This window comes from Hevea brasiliensis, chromosome 9, assembly GCF_030052815.1.
Source record: "Hevea brasiliensis isolate MT/VB/25A 57/8 chromosome 9, ASM3005281v1, whole genome shotgun sequence".
NCBI lineage: Eukaryota > Viridiplantae > Streptophyta > Magnoliopsida > Malpighiales > Euphorbiaceae > Hevea > Hevea brasiliensis.
In genome coordinates this window covers 34264574-34286523 of record NC_079501.1, presented here as the reverse complement: position 1 = coordinate 34286523, position 21950 = coordinate 34264574, and the positions used below count along the sequence as shown (strand labels likewise).

At 34.9% G+C, this 21950-nt stretch overlaps 1 protein-coding gene across 9 annotated transcripts; it reads left to right on the top strand.

Moving 5' to 3' along the window:
* The first annotated feature begins 1844 nt into the window (after positions 1-1844).
* On the top strand, positions 1845-18913 carry LOC110669952 (uncharacterized). 9 transcript variants are annotated; one of them, XM_021831855.2, is made up of 9 exons: positions 1845-2882; positions 2977-3159; positions 4054-4594; positions 16942-17078; positions 17184-17319; positions 17409-17535; positions 17857-18150; positions 18216-18320; positions 18427-18913. In XM_021831855.2, the coding sequence occupies exons 1-9, from the start codon at positions 2219-2221 to the stop codon at positions 18607-18609; spliced, it is 2370 nt and encodes a 789-aa protein (XP_021687547.2). In that variant the 5' UTR covers positions 1845-2218; the 3' UTR covers positions 18610-18913. The 9 variants fall into 9 exon arrangements, with proteins under 9 accessions (XP_021687547.2, XP_021687569.2, XP_021687563.2 ...); XM_021831877.2 differs by having other exon boundaries at positions 1846-2882; positions 4279-4594; positions 16942-17319; XM_021831871.2 differs by having other exon boundaries at positions 1846-2882; positions 4276-4594; positions 16942-17319.
* The last annotated feature ends 3037 nt before the right edge of the window (positions 18914-21950 follow it).

The window sequence follows — 21950 nt, the reverse complement described above, 5'->3', positions numbered from 1 at the left end:
TTCCAAACACTCATAAAGAGAATGAAACCCGTTCAAAGATTAGTTAATATAAAAAACAACAATTAACTTTTTTAAGTTCAATTTAATTCTTTTAAATACAATTGTCACAACTAATTAAGATTCGTTCATATACACACTAAGATTCAATTATAATACTCAAAATTTAAAATTTTAGCTGCAATTATAAATACCTTAAAAAATTTTAGAATTTTTTTTTGATAATTTTTTTTACCACTGGAAGCATTGTCTTTTAGACGAAATATTTTTCCTTTATCCTATTCTTTGCCGCCACCACTTCCATTTACCTTTCTAAACATGGTTTTTTTATTTATTATTATTTTTTTTATTTTTTTTAACAAAGTAGAAGATGTTAATATTTTACAATTTTTTTTAAAATTTAAAAGCTTCTTGATTTCTCTGTAAATGGAGAAATAAAATTTTAAGTAAAATGCAAAAAAAAAAAAAAAATCAATTGTTTACTTTTAGTTCAATGTTTGGATTTTTTTTTTCCCATCAGAGAGAATGCTGAAAGGACAAATAGAAAACTCTTATAAAATTGATTATAGTTAAAACTTATTCACAGTCATCTTAATTTTTTAAAATTTATTTAATTTTTAATTTTATAATAAATTCTATCATTTTATATTTTAATTTTAATTAATTTTCTTTTAATTATAATATAAAAATATAAACTTCCCATGCACTGCATGTGTAATTATATTAATTTAAGATTAATTTCGAATAAATATATTTATTTTTTAAAAATATAAATAAGAATATATATATATATATATATATATATATATAAGGTATTCCTCAAGAGCTAACATGTGGTATTATTCCCAATGATATTAATATTAGAAAATAAAAATAATATTAAATATATTATATTTTAATATATTAAGAATATATAATAAAATAATAATTTTTAAAATAATAAAAATAATTATATGATTGAATTGACTTCAAATAATTTTATATTTTTAATTAATATTTTTATTATATTACTATATTTTTTATTATAAAATCTTCATTAACTGGTTTGAGTAATTAAAAAATTAATAAAAAATATGAAATAATATTTAATTAATAAAAAATAAATTTAAAATAATTAATAAAAAAATTTGAGACATTATTTAATTTTTATATATTAAAATTTAAAAATATATAAGTTAATATTAGTTATATATTAAAATTTATTTAATTTAATTAATTAATTAATTATTTTAAATTATAATTAAATTATTAACTCTTTAATTATGTATATATAAGTTATAAATTATTTATAATTACTCTCTTAATATTATAGTAAATAATCATTACTATAAAGTAAGTTATAATATATTAACATATATTTATCATATATACTTATAATATTATATAATAAATATATGTAATTTTATTTTTTTACTATATTTTTATTTTTTCCCATCATTAATGTTACAATAATATTAGTATTAGTAAGTATTTAAAATGATAAAAATAGTCACATGATTGAATTAATTTTAAATGATTTTATATTTTTAATAAATATTTTATTATATTATTATATTTTTAGTACAAAATTTTCATTAAAAAATTTAAAAAATAAAAAATTAATAAAAAATATAAAATAATTTTTAATTAATAAAAAATAAAATTTCAAATAATTTATAAAAAAATTTAAAATATTATTTAATTTTCATATATTAAAATTGAAAAATATATAAATTAAAATTATTTATATATTAAAATTATAAATTAAAGAGATTCAAAATTGATTTGCTTTATCAAATCACTTGGAAAAACCTGAGAGTATAAAGAAGGGAGCAAATACACCATTAGATCATGCAACGTGGCATAGCATAGTCTGTTGCGAACAAAACGGAGCCAGTTAACGCGCCATCGCTTCAGTTTCAGGTCTCTACTCCTATCCATCCATACTCCGCTCAGAAGGCCCCAAAATAATTCTGCGCTACCGTTTTCGCATCCTCTTGAACCAAACACGCCTCACAGCTTTCTGCTGGAGAGAAAAAAAAAAAGCAGCTTGTGCCACAGATTCTTTCTTACTGTGAAAGAAGACCAAATTCTTCAATCCACGAAAAACCTGCTTCTCCCCTCTTCATATTATCTGCAGTTTCTTCTCATATGCCCTAATCATGACAACCCTCTGCTCAAAGTGGAAAATGTGATCTGGGCTTGTTAATTTTTGAATTAATTTTTGGTTTTCTGGGGAAAAATGGCTGTCGACAATGTCTTTGATGGCAATATTGACATTTCCAGTTCCTCGGTATCGGAGTTGATATCATCATTGAAATCGGCATTTCGAAGATCGCAATTTTCTGACGTTGAGACAGTCTTGGGTCTCCGCCAGCAGAAATTGAAATGCGAAATTAAAGTGAAGGCGAAAGATGAGCAGCTCGAGAAACAAAATGGGTTGTTGGAACTGGAAAGACTAGAGAAAATAAGGATCGAGAATGAGCTAGAGAGTTGCTCGAGAGAGTGTATTGAGTTAAGGGAGTTGAATTCTCGACTTAGCCAAGAGCTAAATGATTTAAATGAGAGATTACAAGCTGATGTAGTACATAAACAAACTATAATTGAGCTTACAAGAAAAAACATTGAATTAGAAAGTGCTAAGTTGAAAGCTGAGACAGAGGCAGAAATTTATAAGAGGATATTTGATGAACTGTTGAAGAGTGTGGAGCCATTGGATTACACAAATGCTAGGGTTTCTAGGGAGTTTTTGGGAGGGAAGGTTATTATTGAAAATGAGAAAAGTGGTGAAAAACTTAATACTATGAAGATTGGATTGGACAAGATTGAAAATGCGCATTACAGGGTAGGTGACAGCCCTAATTGTCTCGTACCGGAGGATGGAGATAGAGATTTGAAAATAACAGGTGCTTAAGAATTCTTGTTTCTTTATTTGCATTATTATTTGTTAACATAATAGATTTCTTTCAATTTAAAGATAATGTTGCTTTGGAATGACAGAGGAGAAGAAAAGAACAACAATTAGGGAAGTTGAGAGTAGATTAAATGTTGGGAAGACAAGTGAAAAGCTTGTCCAAAATGAGGTGCATGTGATTGATTGCGATGAAAATGTGCTTTTGGAGACAAATGCATGTCTTAATTGTAACTCAATAGAGCATGGGGATGGTGATATGGATACTGCAGGTATTGCTGAATTCTTTAATTTGTATTTGCTTGTTATGTGGAGTGACAGAAAAAAAAGATAATGAGCAAAAATGAATAGGTTGAAGGTAGAACAAATGGTGGGTGTACAAGTGAACATCTTGTTGATTTGGAGCAGAAAGGTCCTGGATATTGCGGTAAGCAAGATAAGAATGGAACTGGTATATCAGAGTCACTATATATTGATTAGGATTTATATAAGTCACCTAAATGGATTATTTCTTTTAATTGATGGTTGCATACTGTTTAAGTATGCTGATTTAATGCAAGATTTCTGTTAGAAAGGTTATTATCAAGGAAGGAAAGGACTCATTGGTAAGTGATGGTCAAAGATGATCAATATAAAGAAGATACTTGATAATTGGTTCATCATCGGCTTTGTAGCCAGTGATACTCTTCATTTAGAATTAGCAAATAAAAGCCAAAGGGTATAAGAATTCATTCATTTTTTTTTAAAAATTTTTGATAGGGAAGAATTTTGCTTCCTTCTACAAGAAGATGATATTATAAATATTTTATGGATCGGCATATATTTCCTTATGCTATGAGAATGTTTTGGTCATTTTTGATCTATGATAGTTTTCAGGTGAGAAGCGGGAAGGTTACAACTGTTAATCAGTAATTTGATAAAGATTAGGTGAAGATAAATGAGAAAGTTTCTAATAAAGTATTTTTAGGTAAATGAGTAGGAAATTTCCCAGATAGAATGGGTTTCTAGTGAGAGCCAGGAGAGTCAGAACTGTGTTTTCTTGAGAGGCGTTTTAACAATAATATGCAGTAAGTGAATTGACATGTAGATAAATCAATTTAATTATGTCTATCTGATGATGGATAGTGATGATGACTCTTCTCCGTGTGAAATTTTGGGTACAAAAGAGATGGCTATCACAACACATGTGGGCCATGCACATTCAGGGCAAACAGTTGCTCGGCATGGGACTGGAGCGCTCAAAAGAAAAAGGGCTTCAAGTGTCATTGAAGGAGGGAATGATAATAATCAAGATGTTGATGATAATTGTACAACTGATAAACTTAAGATGACTAAAACTCAAAAGATTATCCATATGCTTAATATTTCTCCTGCCATGAATTATTCAGCAGCAAGCTTGTCTTTTGGAACTAATAACAGTGCAAGAGAATTTATTCCATCAAAGCCAGCTGTTTTGCTACAATGTGAAGAGAAAATGGCGTCAGATAATAAATCTCAAGATGGGTCTGACAGTTTAAGTTCCTCCAGCTCAGAAGATGAATGGGATTTCTCAGTGGATTTTTCTACAATGAATAAGAATTGGCAAGGAGGGCAAGCAAATGGAGCTCATAAAGGGTGGGAGCTTGACTCAGACATGGTTACTACATTTGAGAAAGATGGCACTTCAGCTTCTCAAAATCGAGGTTTTGACAAGTTAGCTGTAACCAGGTATGACTAAACTCTCATTTTGTCTAGTTTTTCCCCCCTCCTTTATTTGGTATTGCCATTAATTGTGATCTTTACCATGAGAATTATTTGTTCCTGTGAGCATATTTTTTTGTTATAAAACAATTTCTCTAGACAATTTGTTCATCAATCCTTGTGGAAATGACAATGCAAGGATGCAGTTTAATTTTCTAAGTGACAACTGATAATACACCAAAATATAGAAATGAAGTAGATTTGAACAGAGTTAGCCTTAGTCTTCTTTCCCCCTTTTTCTTGGTTTTGGGTTAGGGTTTCACAATTAAAGAATTTATTATTCACTCGAAAAGGAAAAGATTTATTATTTCCAAGTTGTATTGGAGATGTTTTGTTGAGTTCTTAAGTTTCATTTACAAATAGTGCTCTTTGATTCGCAGCAAGCAATGATCTGGCTTTCCAAAAACTATTGGTTCTTAGTAGGATTGTACAATCGGTTGGTTCGGTTTTGAATTAAACTGAAACGAAAAAACCAAATAATTGAAGTAGGAAAATATGAGAATCAAACCAAAACCAATTTAGATAAGAAACTGAATTGACTATTTCGATTTGGTTTGATTCTTGATTTGGGAGGGCACTAGTTCTCTTAAGTTTTGAATATGCAAATGCAATCAAAATATCCGCAATTACAGCCAAATAACAATAACATTTGTATAGTCAAACAACAAATCCAATCAAATGCTAAACAACCACAGCAGCAAGCCAATAACATGCAATTAAACTTCAAGAAAAATCCCAATATGCAATCTGTTAATCTTCAAGAAAAATCAAATAAAATCAAAATTTTGAAAAACCTAAATCAATTCAACTAAGAAAAATCAAATTCAAAGACAAATTAGAAAAAAACCACAACCCAACTGAAATTAAATTCAGATGAAGAATTGTATTAAACACATGCTAATTGTCCAAAAATCAAATGGCAAAGGGGACGAGGAGGTGAGGTTGGGGGCGAGGAGGTGAGGTTGCAGAAGAAGTCGAGCGCAGGGGCTGACTGTGACACTGCATGCCAGGTTACGAGGGGTATAATCAACAATGATGATGAGATTCGCAAGTAGAGGAAATAGTGAGACTTAAAAGGAAAATGGGTCTGTGGAGAGAGAGAGAAAGAGGGAAACCAAAAATGAAAAGAAAAATAAAATCCATTCCTCAAGATCTTGTTGTGGGTGATGATCACAATCTCTACTTGAGGTTTCTGTGATTGTGAGAGTAAAGACAAATGGTTACATTGTGATAGTGAGAGAGGAGAATGTGAGTGTGACTAGTGAGAAAAAGAAGTGTCTTTTGTTGAGATCTAGTTGAGGGCTTTGTATACAAGCAAAATAACGTAGTATTATGTAGGTTTGGTTAGTTTGATATTTTGATTGAACTAACTGAACTAAAATTTTGAAATTTTCTTAAAATGATAATCAAAATTGGACTAATTAGATAGAAAAATCAAATTGAGTCGATTCAGTTTGATTCTATTTTTTAGTTATAACTGCATTTGGCTCAATCCTAATTCTTAGAGATATGTTTTAGTTGCTTGATGAGTAGAAATGCACAGTTTAGTAATGAAAATTAGCAACTAATCTAATCCATTGCTAATTAGCAATGATTTGGGAATGAAATAGAAGCCAGATATGATCAGTAAAATTGGTAAGAGATTAGTAATGAAAAAGTTTCCATTGCTATATTGCACCACAAAAAATGGTGCAAATTTATGAAACGGATTAGAAGTGTATTAATGACTGAAATTAGTCATGGATTAAAAATTCGTTGCTAATTCAGCCACAAATTGTTAATCCGTTACTAATTTAGAAATGGATTTAAAATATATTGCTAATTTAACAACAGATATTGAAGTCGGTAGCTAAATTTTTGAGGGGTAAATGCTGCTTTTTTTTTTCCCCTTCTTCAGTAATGAACATGAATATCTGTTGCTAATTTAGCAATGAATTCCATGTCTGTTGCTAAATTGTGGGGGGAACACTACGTTTTCATTTAGCAACAAAATTAAATACAATTTGCTAATTTGTTGGTAATGTCAATTACAAACCGCAATCCCTAATTCCCCTTTTGCATGTATTCTCTCACTATCACTTGAGCTCTTCTTATGTCACCGTTGCATGTCCTCACTATCTATATATCTCTTCTCCATCACTCTTCCTGTCTCAATCTCTGTTGAGCACCATTCATTGTCTCAACTTCTCACTCTCTTTGCCTCTTTCAATGATTTGCACTTGAAGTTGTGAACTTTAATATTGTTTAATCTTGTGTGATTGTCATTACTCAGTGATTTGCACTCAAAGCTATGAATTTTCAGTATGGTGAAATGGAAGTCCATTCAATACACATTAATGCAAATGATGAACATGAGTATCTGAATGATCCAAGTTGGTCGCTAATAGAAAATGATGATGTGGAAGTTGAGGTTGAAGATGAGCCTTAACTTGAATTGGAATCAAATGATGAAGATGAGACGGTGATATTAATAGCAAATAAAGGTATTTGTACAAATGAATGTTGTCAATAACCCTAAACCAAATATTAGATGTAGATAGGAATCAATTAGTGTGTTATGATAATGAAGAGAATAGGAGCTGTGATAATGTATAGGAGTAAAATATTAACAGCAAAAAATTGAATAATATAAAACACTTCTCTCTCTATTTTTTCTTCATCTCTCTACTTCTTTCTCTCTCCCTTCCTCTTTCCTGCTTTCTCGATATCCTTCCTCTGTTGTTCTTCCCTTCTCTTTATTCTTATGCTAAAGGTTTGGGTCTTGGAAACTCTGCAACATAACAATTTGGTATCGGAGTTTTGTTCTAGGATGAGCTTTGCTTCCAAATGAATTGTAGGAGCTGCAAATAAGTCCAAATCAAGGGCTAACTTCCCAAATTCCAGTTTTCTTTCTTTTTCTATTTCTTTTTCTTCTTCTTCATTCTTCTTCTTCTGTTTCCTTGTTCTTCCTTCCTTATTTCTCATTCTTTCTTCTTCTTTCTCGTTCTCCTTCTTTCTTGAAATTCTCTTCTTCTTCCATCCTTTTTTTATTTCTTTCTTGAAATCCATATTTCTCTCTTTATATTTCTTTCTTCCTTCTCTAATTCTCTGCGATATCTTCTTTCTCTTTTCCTTAATTTCTCTCTTTTCCTAAGAACTCTGAAATTAGGGTTTCTTTCTTAAATCTCTTCTGTGTTTCAAATCCTCTCATTTTCAATTCTTTTACTCAATTTTCTTGGAAATAAATCTTTCCCTTCTGTTTTTGTAGTAATCCCCTTTTACTATCAGGCCGTGGAAATAGAACCATGGCGACAGCAAATCATTTTGGGTATGATTGAACATTTGTAGAGAAACATTAAAAGACAAAATGAGTTTCCAGAAAAATGGGATCGGAGATGGGAAACGTTTCAGAAGCCAATTCAAGATGTAGATACCAACTACCATGTAATTGAGAATTCTTGGAATAAGGGCAGTAAAATGGGATTGCTGATTCAAAACAGAGAGACAAGGGATTTTGATGTTAAAGAGATTGATATTATTAGTGATGGAGAGGAGATTGTTCAAGAATTTCAACCTGAAGATTCAAAGGAGATTATTTAGGAATTTCAACCTGAAGATTCAATCCAGCAAAGTTTTGAAGATGATATAAATGATGCAAATGATGAGAATAATCCAGGTTTTGAGAATTGGAACAATGGAGGTGGATTGGGATTGCCGATTCGAGGAAAGACCATTGTAGGCCAAGCTGGAAAAACAGTTCTCTGGCAATAAAAACAGATTTCTGTAGAGTATTGGACGGAGCATGTATTTATGGATCATTGCTATATTGCAACTGTGGTCACTGTTCTAATAAACATGAATTTCTGATTGACTTGAGTGTGGAAATTGAGGATGTGGTAACTATTCAAGATGCTCTAGAATCTCTCACCAAGGTGGACCAAATTGCTGATTTTGGAACAAAGTTTGGAGGTGACAATTGTAAGGAGGAACTGTCTAAGGAGCAACAATTTATGATAGACCAGGCTCCTACAATTGCTACATTGCATTTGAAGAGATTCAAGACAAGGGGATCATCATTTATTGAGAAGATTGGCAAGCATATAGAGTTTCCATTAGAATTGGAGTTGAAACCCTACACCAATGGCAGTCAAGGGAGAAATGACAGTCAGACACATTTGAAGTCTCATCTTTATGCAACTATGATAATGGATTTTTAACCACTCGTGGGCATTACCTTTGCTACATGTCTTGGCGTTACTTTTGCTACGTGCGGGCCTTTCCAACCACATGGCATAAGCTAGATGAGTCAAAGGTAATTGGGGTTGCTGAAGAGGTTGCTTTTGGGTTTCATGGTTATGATTTGGAGTTGGGTCTCGAAGCGGATGAGTATGAGAATTGGCAAAGAAATAAAATGAAAATTAAGATTCTGTCATTAGAGAGAGATGTTACATAACAGTCTGCACACTTAGTGAAATAGACGAATAGGGAGAGAAAGAGAGAGAAATAGGTGAGAAAACAGATAGATTGTATGAGAAAAGAAATAGATTGGATGAGATGAGAAGAGAAGAGAAGAGAATATTCAAAGATGAGAGAAAAGTATTCTTGTTTATTGATTCTTGGAATAGTCTATTCTAATACAAATATACTCTATTTATACACTCCTAACTCAGAATCGCTTTGACTTCTCCTAAAAAGCTGTAACATCTTTACAACTACTCAACTACCACACACCACCCTCACTATTTTACTCCTTCCACATACAGTTATAAACCTTATTCTCCTTACTAGTATTCATTACATTCCCTACTCCTTGAAATCATTCTTGTCCTCAAGAATGAGGTGGGTGGTGGGGGCACAATAAACCAGCATCAAAATGTCAATCCGTTTCCTTCGTCATAGTAATCTTTCTTTCTTTGTCTTCTCCTTCTTTCTAATACATCTTGTTTAAGAATTACAGATGCAATGTTCTTCAAAATTAATTGCTTCTTCTTCAGCCTTCTTGATATCTCCCATTTATCCTCTATGGACATTAAGAACTCACAATAGTAAAACTCACAATCATGGTTCTCTTGAACTAGTAAACTCCATCCATTCCCAGTGCTCCCAGAAATTTCAGGTTTTTGGACTCTAGATTGTGTGGCTTCCAACACTTCTTCCATTCCTAACTGAGGCAAAATCATCCTTTCTTTTATTGAGCAAAGGAATTCCACTTCATATTCAGCTCCTATTCTCGCCATTGAATAGTCTAGTTGCCTCATACGCACTTTACTGGAGGCTTTAGTAATGTTATCATTCTCAAAACCCTGAGTATTCTCATTATTTGCACCATTAATATCATTCTCAAAACTCTGCTGAATGGAATCTTCAAGAATTTGAAATTTTTGCTCCTCCTTTTGAATCGACTTCTTCACATCTCCATCCCCATGAATCTTATCATCAAGAAGGACAATTTCCTTCTTAGCAGCACTCTCCTTGGTCTTTCCCAATTCCTTGTCATCACCCCAATACACTTCAGTTCCATGATTGTTGTCTTCTATATTTTCATCATTCTCCTCCCCAAAAACCTCATTTATACTAGACATTTGCGGAAGAAAATCCTGCTCCAGATGTTGTAATGTTTCCCCTCCTTGAGCAAGACAAAATTCCAATGCATCTTCATTAGTAAAGGCTGCAACATTTTCTGTTTTCTTTCCATTTTCCGTAAAACCCCCTGGAATTTGGGATCTCAGCTCCAAATCTTGAAATTGACTTTTGGATTGTACCTCTTGAAACAATTTTTCCCTCCTTTCTATTTGCTCTTCTAACAACTTATCTAATTTTTTACATTTTTAATACAATAACTCCTCTAATCGTTCTGTTACTCGTCCTTCAAAAATCTCTAGTATTCTCTTAAGATTCTTTTGTTCCCAAGATTGTACTCCCATTGTTTGATGCTCTGATTGTATTTTACTTCCAAGAAAATTTGAGAAAGAAAATTTGAGGAAAATAGTAAAAGAAATCAGATCTGAGCAGGGATAAGGAATCGATACTGGAATTGGAAGAAAATCACAGAGAAAGGAAGAAGAAAAATTGTGAAAAGAAGAATTGAGAAGAAATTACAGAAATAGAAAGAAAATATTTTGTAGATGTTATGGAAAGTCAATCACTATATTATTTCTCTGTATATTCTGTATTCTGTATTCTTATTTAGGATTTCTTATTTATGATTTCTTCCTAATTAGTAGAACACAATTATAGGAATCAATTGTATATATATACCCATGTACAGATTAATTGAAATCAATGAGAATCATCTCTTTCTACATGGTATCAGAGCAGGTCATCAATCTAGGGTGACTATTTGTTCTCACTACCCAGCTCAGGAGAAACCTTGGCCGCCGATCGGCCGTTTCAACCCCGATCAACATCGCCGGCATCGTCTCAACCCCCTCATTCCACCACTGTGTGCTATTGCCTGATCCAGTACACCATTAAAGGACTTCTGAGGTTTGGCTCTCAGATCCTATTTCGGTATTTGCTTGATTTGTGATTTTGGATTATTTTGCTGCTATAAGCACTTTGGATTAGCGTTTCGGTTAGTTTTCTTTGTCTCAACAAATGGCAGACAATAAGAATGTTATTTCTGATGTGATTCCGGTGATGACTAAGATCACGGAACACAAACTTAATGATTCGAATTACCTGGAGTGGAGTAAGACTGTTAAGGTCTATTTGCGTAGCATTGATAAGGATGATTACCTTACTAAAGATCCACCCACTGATGATACACGACAAACTTGGCTAAGGGAGGATGCTCGGTTGTTTTTGCAGCTTCGGAACTCGATTCATAGTGAGGTAATTAGTTTAATTAATCACCGTGGAATTTGTTAAGGAATTGATAGATTACTTAGATTTTACAGATTCGTAAAGGGAATATCTCCGTATTTATGATGTTTGTAAGGCATTCTACCGTCGAGAAAGAGGATAAGTCTCTCACGGCTTATTTTATGGATTTTAAACGGGTATATGAGGAACTTAATGTATTGTTGCCTTTTAGTCACGATGTGAAAGTTCAAAGAGCCCAACGGAGCAAGGTGTTATGAGTTTTCTTGCGTGCCTTCCTTCGTAGTATGAGGCGCTAAATCTCGATTCTCTCGATTCGAGATTTCCTCTTTGCATGAAACGTTCACACGGGTCCTTCGTGCAGAGTACTCAATCTTCACAACTGCCAAGAGTGCTCTTATTAGCCGTAATCCAAATGGACAACAGGTAATAGAAGAGGAAGTAGAGGAGGAATTACAGCAATGTAAGTAATCAGCGTAATGGAGAGGCTAGTTCTAATCAGACTCAAGAGGAGTCATTTGTTATTATTGCCACGAGCCCGGCCATACAAAATATAATTGTCGCAACTTCGTAAGAAAAATCAGCGATCACAGATGGCAAATATGGCGTGAGAGAATTCTCTGATATCTTCCTCCGAGAAAACTATTTTGATATCTGCAGATGATTTTGCACAATTTTCCCGATGTCGTGCATCTCTAAAGCCTACCGGTTCCACATCGCTGCGATCGAGTCGTAAATCCACTACATGCCTTGTGTCTTCCTCATCCAAATGGGTTATTGATTACGTGCGGCATCACATGACAGTAATTCTAGTCTTCTATCGCTTTTGGTCTAATCTCACTTCAACAACATTACTTTAGCCGATGGTTCTACTTCTTGTGTCATGGGTTCGGCTGCGAACCCGACTTCATCAATTTCTTTGTCTTACTTTTGTGTCTACCAAAATTCTCTTTTAATCTACTTTCTGTTAGTAAACTTACTCGTACCTTAAATTGTTCTGTTTCCTTTTTTCCTGACCAGTGTTTGTTTCAGGATCTTACGACGAAGCAGATTATTGGCAGAGGACGTGAGTCAGATGGTCTCTACATTCTGAAAAATAATGTACCGCGGTCACTTGTTTGCTCCAGTACCTTAACACCTCTTGAAGCTCATTGTAGATTGGGTCATCCTTCTTTGTCTACCATGAAAAAGTCGTGTACTCAGTTTCAGTCTTTATCAGTATTAGAATGTGAGTCGTGTCAATTTGCAAAACATCATCATTTGCCTTCTGTGTCTAGAGTCAATAAACGGGTTTCATCCCCTTTTGAGTTAGTTCATTTTGATGTTTGGGGTCCTTGTTCTATTACTTCTAAAACTGGATTTCGTTATTTTGTTACTTTTGTTGATGATTACTCTCGTGCTACATGGTTATATTTAATAAAGAATCATTCTGAGTTGTTTTCTATCTTTTGTGCCTTTTGTAATGAAATCAAAACTCAATTTAATATTTATGTGCGCATATTAAGAAGTGACAACGCCAAAGAATATTTTTCAGCACAATTTCAGTCTTATATGACACAAAATGGCATTCTTCATCAGTCTTCCTGTGTGGATATCCCATCCCAAAATGGTGTGGCCGAAAGAAAAAATCGGCATCTTCTTGAGGTAACTCGTGCTCTTCTTTTTCAGATGAAAGTACCTAAACACTTTTGGGCGGATGAAGATTCTACGGTAAGATTTTTGATCAATCGTATGCCGTCTTACATCCTTAATGGGGATATTCCTTATTGCTTTGTTTCCTACAAAATCTTTGTTCCCTATTGAACCCCGTATTTTTGGTTGTACATGTTTTGTGCGTGATGTTCGTCCACAGGTTACTAAATTGGATCCAAAATCTCTCAAATGTGTCTTCCTTGGGTACTCTCGGCTCCAAAAAGGGTACCGTTGTTTCTCTCCTACTCTTAATCGTTATCTTGTTTCTGCAGATGTCACATTTTTTGAGTCCACTCCATTTTTTCCTCCATCATCTGTGTATGATAGTCAGGGGGAGGAGGATGATCTCTTAATATATACTGTCCAACCAATGTCTAGTCCTCTCCCACAGCCTGTTCCTTCTGTCTCTAGACCTACTCGACCTCCCGTTGTTCATGTTTATTCTAGGAGATTGGAGATTCCTGACTCAAATCCTCCACCAGCTACTTCGTTGGGAGATCCTGTACCTCATACTGATCATGATTCTGATCTAGACTTACCCATTGCTCTTCGTAAAGGTAAACGTTCATGTACTTACCCTATCTCTTCTTTTGTTTCTTATAATCAATTGTCTTCTTGTTCTCGGTGTTTTGTTACTTCTTTAGACTCTGTTCCTATCCCTAATAATCATTGGTGAGGCCTTTGTCTCATCCCCGGTGTGATGCTATGAAAGAGGAAATGGAGGCTTTAGATGCTAATGGTACATGGGAACTATTGCCTTTGCCCACCGGTAAGAAAGGTATTGGTTGCAAATGGGTATTCTGATGAGGTAAATCTCGATGGTTACGTGGCTAGGTTAAAAGCACGCCTTGTAGCAAAAGGATATGCTCGGACATATGGGGTTGATTACTCGATACTTTTTCTCCTGTAGCTAAACTTACTTCTATTCACGATTTATCTCTTTAGCGACTACATATGATTAGCCCTGCATCAATTGGATATCAAGAATGCTTTCCTTCATGGTGATCTTCATGAGGAGGTGTATATGGAGCAACCACCTGGGTTTGTTGCTCAGGGGGAGTTGGGTAAAGTTTGTAGGCTTCGGAAGTCTCTTTATGGCTTGAAACAAAGTCCTAGGGCATGGTTTGGGAGATTCAGTGAAGCAGTACAGGAATTTGGTATGCAAAAGAGTAAGTGTGATCACTCAGTATTTTATAGGCAATCTGAGGCTGGTCTAATTCTCTTGGTAGTCTATGTGGATGACATTGTCATCACTGGGAGTGACTCTGCAGGTATTTCATCTCTTAAAACCTTCCTCCAAACTCAGTTTCAGACCAAAGACTTGGGATTGTTAAAGTATTTATTGGGTATCGGGTTATGAGAAGTAAGAAGGGTATTTTCTTGTCTCAAAGAAAATATGTCCTCGATCTATTTGAGAGACAGAAAATTAGGTGCTAAGCCTTGTAGCGCACTCAATGACTCCAACTTTACAAGCTGTAGCAGGGATAGTGAGTTGTTTGAAGATCCGAGAGATACAGGAGATTGGTAGGAAAATTGAACTACCTTACAGTCACTCGTCCTGACATTGCTTATGCCGTTAGTGTGGTAAGTCAGTTTATGTCTTCCCCAACTGTTGCTCATTGGGAAGCCTTGGAACAAATCTTATGTTATCTGAAGGGCGCTCCAGGAAGAGGTTTGCTATATGGTAATCATGGGCATTTGAATATTGAATGTTTTTCAGATGCCGACTGGGCTGGATCTAAGGTTGACAGAAGGTCAACTACTGTATATTGCGTTTTTATTGGAGGAAATTTAGTGTCTTGGAGAAGCAAGAAGCAGAGTGTAGTTTCTCGATCTAGTGCTGAATCCGAGTACAGAGCCATGGCACAATCAGTATGTGAGGTAATGTGGATACTTCAATTTCTAGATGAGACAGGTTTTAAGACCTCCCTGCCTGCAAAATTGTGGTGTGATAATCAAGCTGCTCTTTATATTGCTTCTAATCCGGTGTTTCATGAGCGGACCAAACATATTGAGATTGATTGTCATTTTATTCGTGAAAAGATTCAACAACAGATCATCTCAACAGGACACATCAAAACTAGAGAGCAGTTAGGAGATATTTTCACAAAAGCTCTAAATGGAGCTAGGATTGACTACATTTGTAACAAGTTGGGTATGATTAACATCTATGCTCCAACTTGAGGGGGAGTGTTATGGAAAATCAATCACTATATTATTTCTCTGTATATTCTGTATTCTGTATTCCTATTTAGGATTTCTTATTTATGATTTCTTCCTAATTAGTAGAACACAATTATAGGAATCAATTGTATATATATACCCATGTACAGATTAATTGAAATCAATGAGAATCATCTCTTTCTACAGTAGAGAAGGAAGAAAGATTGAGAGAAAAGAAAGATTTTTTTTTTTTAAAATTTCAGATGTTTCTTGAATTTGACAAAACAGGTCTTGATTTTGAAACCCTAACAGGGAAGAAATTGAAAATAGGGAAATTGAGAAGAATTTGATAGATGGGAAAAGAGAATAAGGCAGCTCGCAAGAGAGAAGAACAAGGGAGAGGAAGAAAATTTTCAAGCATTTCAAGAAACAGGTTTCTTGAAATGCTGGAAATAAGAAATTAAAGAAGGGAATAAAAGAAAGAATTAGAAAGTGACAGAAGAAGAAAGAATTTGATTCAAGAATTTCAAGAAAGAAAGAAAAAAGAAGAAGAAATTGAGGTGAGAAAGGGAAGAAATTTCAGGGAGAGAGGAAGAAGAAAAGAAGGAATAGAGGGAAAGAAGAGAGAAAGAGAGGAGCAGAGAAAAACTTGGAATTCTGGAAGTTTGCAACACTCTCATGAATCTGCCCAGAGTTGTGACTCCAACAGAAAATATTGGAAACAAACCTAACTCAGATCAAGGCTCTGATACCAAATTGTTACATAACAGCCTGCACACTTAGTGAAATAGAGGAATAGGGAGAGAAAGAGAGAGAAATAGGTGAGAAAACAGATAGATTGGATGAGAAAAGAAATAGATTGGATGAGATGAGAAGAGAAGAGAAGAGAATATTCAAAGATGAGAGAAAAGTATTCTTGTTTATTGATTCTTGGAATAGTCTATTCTAATACATATATACTCTATTTATACACTCCTAACTACTGTAACTGTTTTGACTTCTCCTAAAAAGCTGTAATATCTTTACAACTACTCAACTACCACACACCACCCTCACTATTTTACTCCTTCCACATACAGTTACAAACCTTATTCTCCTTACTAGTATTCATTACAGGAGAATGTACTATGGCTGATTATAAGACAATATGTGCAGAACATTTTCAGCATGCTTTCCACTTTAGAGGGAAATCTAGTCCAGATAAAATGCTTTCTGCCAATCGAGTTTTAGCATTCAAGTGCAGCTGTCACCTTAGCATTCAAGATGCTTATACAGAAGATTTTTTTCTTTTATTCATGGAACCTTTTCACATTCGTTCTTGAGGCAAGAATGATCTTAAGAAGTGGGGAATGTTATGATAATGAAGAGGGTAGGAGCTGTGATAATGTATAGGAGTAAAATATTGTAAATAGGGATCATTGTAACTAATGAGCATCAGCCAAGAATTGAATAATACAAAGCACTTCTCTCTCTATTTTTCTTTCTCTCTCTACTTCTTTCTCTCTCCCTTCCTCTTCCCTTCTTTCTCGATATCCTTCCTCTGTTGTTCTTCACTTCTCTTTATTCTTATTTTGCAGGTTTGGGTCCTGGAAACTCTGCTAGGTAACAAATTGCATGTAAATTAGGTTTTTATAACTAAATTTCATTATTTTTTGAAGCAGGATTAGGGGATTTGGTAGTTCCCAAGGGTCTACATTTGGTAGAGGCCATTCAGAGCATGGAAGAGGTTATGGCCGAGAGATCGCCTCTGATTCTGACACTGCACCTTCCACTGAAGTTGATGCAGGCTCTCAAGGTGAGCCATGTACTGCTGCAGAGCACTTTGCATTATCACCATCCACATTATGCTTCCCTCCAGCAATAGACATTAGTTCTTCCCATGATGCTGCTGATGCTACAGCTGTTGCTATGGGATCTGTTGCTTCATCATCTGCTGCTCCTGCTGGACGGTTATCCTCTGCTCCTGCTGCATCTGTAGATGCAAGGTCCATTTTTGGATCAAATGACAGACCACACATTACACTCGATGGTAACAAGTAAGTATTAATAATAATAATTAAATTAAATTGTTTGATTTATTTGATCTAACCGCTTACAAAAATCTGTTGGTTTTGTTTGTTTACAGATTGCATCCATCTGATGTCTGTGCTAGGAAGATCACTTCCATATTCAGGGAGAAGCTAGACGAGGATGGCTACTGCTGGAAAAACGTCTCCAAGGAGACAAAGGATTTCTATTGGCAAGAATTTCAGGTAATAATATAACTAATCAATTGAAATAGCCTTGGATAATAGAACTTTGAAATTAGAATGAATGAATTCTAGATCGATATTTAATGTGGATGATGTTTGTTGATTGTGGTTTTTTGGTGTGTGTGTGGGGGGGAGGAGTTGCTAAAATGTAAACATTTCAAGTTTTTTTGAGAGTGATTTGAATGCCTCATGTTGAGGCGGGTTAATTTATGTTTATGTCAAAATGTTGCTGAAATTGACATACTGATTGTTTTTATTATATGTACGAGTTCATTTTCATTTTCTAAATAAATTGATATGTTTATTTTCGTAATATTGCAGAAATGCTTCATGTGGGATGAGGTTGTGTCGACCCTAGTGAAGACAGCCTGGCAGCGTAAGGCTGCCGAGCGCTATCGCGCCCTCATGCATAAAATAAGGAAAGGAAAAGAAAGGTCCATACATTTATCAGATGCTACATGGAACAAATGGAATGAGGCGTGGAGCACCCCTGAGTTCAAGACCCGCTGTGAGCAGTTTTCAGCCAATCGTCGCAGCGAGACAGGTGGTCCAGGCTCAGGCATTTCACGCCATACAGGGGGATCTATTTCCCACACACGACATAATGAAAGAATGGTAAGCAATATATATATATAGACACGAATAAAATGTATACTTATTCAAGTTGATGTCTTTTTTAGAGATCAAAGCTAGGAAGAGAGCCTCTTCCACATGAGCTCTTCAAGGAGACTCATACTAGGAAGGGCACCTCTGAGTTCATTGACGCACGGTCTCAGGCCATTTATGTAAGTGAACAATCATTTATTTTAGATGTTTCCGAATTATATTAGTTGCCTACTGAGAATGATGGTGCCTTTGAGATTAGTATTTGATCCTTATGTTTAAATTTAGGATCGCTATTTGACACTTAAAGAGGAGATGTCTCAGCCACAGAAGGAATTGGACGAGACACAGTTATACTATAAGGCCGTGGGAGGGGTGAAAAAGCAAAGAGTGTATGGAGTGGGCTCCCAAGCTTCTGCATTCTACCCTCAATCATATCATGCATCTAAAGCTGAATCATCCTGCATCTAGATGGATCATTGGAGGACGAGTTTCAGCAGTGACGGTGGAGTATTGCTATATTGGAGGAGAGAGACCAGCAACGACTGCAGGAGCAACAGATGATGCATGTGCAAATGAAAGAGATGCAGGAGCGAGTTCACCCAGACCTCTCAATCTTCAGCTGCTGATCCAGATCCTCCCTCTTTTCATCATGGTGGCCTATGCTATGATGACATTTAGATTAGGTTTATTTGCTTGTTTGTTCATTACTGATGTTTGGTTTAAACTTTTCATATTCATCATTATATTTTAAGAATATTATATTTTTATTTTATTTATATGAGCAACTAGATATTTTTGGAGCATATAATAGTTATTTTAACATATTGTTAGCTACATAACTTATATGTGAAAGTACAGGAATAAATGGTTAAGAATAAATATTTTTTATTTCGTGGAGAAAATTATCAACGAATTAACAATGGAAATCAATTATATATATATTGAATTAAAAATGGAATAGAATCCATTGCTAATTAGCAACAGAAATAATTCCATTGATTTTTTTGCTAATTAGTAATGGAATTTTCATTACTAATTAGCAACGCATTAAAAAAGTCGATTGCTAATTAAATTAGAAACGCGTAAAATAGTATCAGAAGATTTTCGTTGTTAAATTGGATTAGCAATAAATTTCTTTAAATTAGCAACATAAATTTAGTTGCTGAACTTTTTTTTTTTCAAGTGATTAGGCCATTTAACTTTTATTTTTGGCTTAATTTTCCCTTTTTTGGACTGTGCCATTAACAATTATATATATATATAAAATAAAAGAATTTCATTAAACAGATCAAGAAGGAACATCAAACAATAGTAAAGAGGCAACATTATCAGGTGCTTCCTCAATCCAAGCAAATTCAGAGACATCACCTATACAATACTTGTTAAAGCGTGTGCACCTATTACCATCCCCTGGAATGAAAGACCAAACATAAGAAGATAACTGACCACCAAAATACCAGCAGTTAGCCAAGGCCATTCCCAAAGCATTCTCCAAATTCTCTCCACTCGGCAGCTTACAGATATTATCCTAACAATTAGACTCGGCAATAATAGACAAAACACAAATCTGAAGCCAGTTGCAGTTCATATGCCAAAGAATAAGCTTCAGCCCACCTCTGGGCCATGTAACAATGACACACTTTGGAGCACAAACAACCTCCTCTTTATCATTTTTAAAAAGAACCCAAAAACTAATCTTCCCATCACCCAATATTCCAGCATCAACATCCAACTTCGCCGTGGGGGTGAGGGGACCATCTAGACATACCCAAACTGTTGGGACGCACCCTACCAACAGCAACATCACTAGAAACAATTGCATTATACTCGTGTCATTGCAACCACCCGTCCTACCACCCTCCTAGAGTCCCACCCTTCATTCTCAAAACAAAATTTATTTCTAGCATACTATATACAATAGCACATCATAGAGAGCATGACCAACTCATCTCTAGACAACTTATCCAAATGGTATGCAATCCATTGCACAAAGAAACACAGGGCGAAGGAGCAACAGAAGACAATTGGTCTAGTCTACTAACAGTCCCGAAAAGATGAATAGGTGTCTCAGGCTAGGAACAGAAAAGGCATGACTGTTTAATAGATGGAATTCATTTGGACTAACACATATCTCGTAGGTAACATATCAAGGGTAACTCTCCATGGGAAATTCCTGACTTTCGGCATCACAGGTAAGCGCTAAGTACCCCACCAGACCTTATTAACTGGAGAAGCATATGTAGATGGCGCATCAACTGGCTGAAGCATATCCAGAGCAACCCAGTACCAGCTCTTAACCATATATTCCCACTTCTATCCAAATGCCAAATCAAAGCATCCTCTCAATCAATCAAACCCAAAGGGATGGACCAAATGCGCTCCACATCTAATGGCAAGAAAAACTTGCGCCAACAAATCCCACTTCCATACATTCAAATCATTACCAATTAAATTAGATACCTCAGCATCCAAATGCAGAATCCTAGCAATAGTGATTAGTCTGAAAGTAGATGGTTCTAAAATCCGCCTATCTGACCGAACAGAGATTTTGTCCCCATTCCCAAGCCTCCATCTCAAGCTCTTACTCAACACTTCCCTACCAGCACAGATGCTTCATCTAGTTCACCGACTGGGGCATCAAGAAAATTACCTTGGGGAAAATACCACCGACTTATGCAACCAACTGAGGAGAGAAGTGGGGATTTAATAATTCGCCACCCTGCTTAGCTAACAAAGCCAGATTAAAACAATGAAAGTCTCTAAACCCAAACCCTCCTTCCTCCAGTCTACATAATTTATCCCATCTATAGAGATGCATCCTTCTCTCCATGTTCTTGCAGCCCCATGAAAACTGGTTAATAATTAAACGTAACTCAACACATAGACCCACAGACAGCTAGAAACACTGCATCATATATGTAGGAATCGCTCGAGCCAGAGTCTTTATAAGCAAGTCTTTACCTGCATGAGACAGAAACTTACACTTTTATCCTTACAACCTGGTCCAAACCTGATACGATACAATTTATGAGTTGTAATTCTGTTAAAAGTGTTGTTAGATTAGTTACAAATCTGTTGTAAATGTTCAAATAATTAGTGAGCTAGTTGGCAGTCAGTTACAGTAATCTCCAAATAAAGAGCTGACTCTATTGTAATTAGTGTATTGTAATTAGTGTGTGGTGATTAAATGAAAACTCTCTTCTCTCTTTTCTCTTGGATTCTTCTCTAGTCTTCTATTCTTCTCTCTGAAATTTCCTGTCTTCTTTTCTTCTCTTTCTTTTTCTATTAAATCTGCATCAATGGCATCAAAGCTAGTTGATTCTCGGCCATGGTGGAATTACAAGTTCTGATCTTCTTTTCCTTTCTCTTCTATTCTCATTCTTACTGTTCTTCCTTTCTCTTCTGATTCTACCCAATTTATTCCCAATATCTCCCTAATTCTTCTCAAATTCTTCTTCCTTTCTTGAAATCTTGAATCAAATTCGTCCTTCTTAAGTTGCTTTCCGGTTCCACTCTGTTCTTTAATTTCTCCTTTCCAGTATTTAAGAAACCTGTTTCTTGAAAGGGTTTCAATTTCTTGAAATTCTTCTCTATTCTTGACACTTCTTCAATATTTTCTTGTTTTCTTTTCTATTTTCTTTCTTCATTTTCTTTGGTTTTTGTAAAAGTACCAACAGTAGACCATGGAACTAGAAAAGATTATTCAGAGTATGCTTGAAATTATCGAAAGATGGGAAAAGAAAATAGAAATTTCTGATAACTCATTTAAAGAAGAAACAAAAGTTCAGATTTTTGAGAATGGGAACAGT

What these genes read in the sequence shown, in the direction of transcription:
- LOC110669952 (XM_021831838.2), top strand. Translation starts at nt 2,219, where the DNA reads ATGGCTGTCGACAATGTCTTTGATGGCAATATTGACATTTCCAGTTCC. An exon ending in TAGAGATTTGAAAATAACAG is followed by an intron (nt 2,883 to 2,976) that starts GTGCTTAAGAAT and finishes TTGGAATGACAG; the next exon opens with AGGAGAAGAAAAGAACAACA. An exon ending in TGGTGATATGGATACTGCAG is followed by an intron (nt 3,160 to 4,053) that starts GTATTGCTGAAT and finishes TGGGTACAAAAG; the next exon opens with AGATGGCTATCACAACACAT.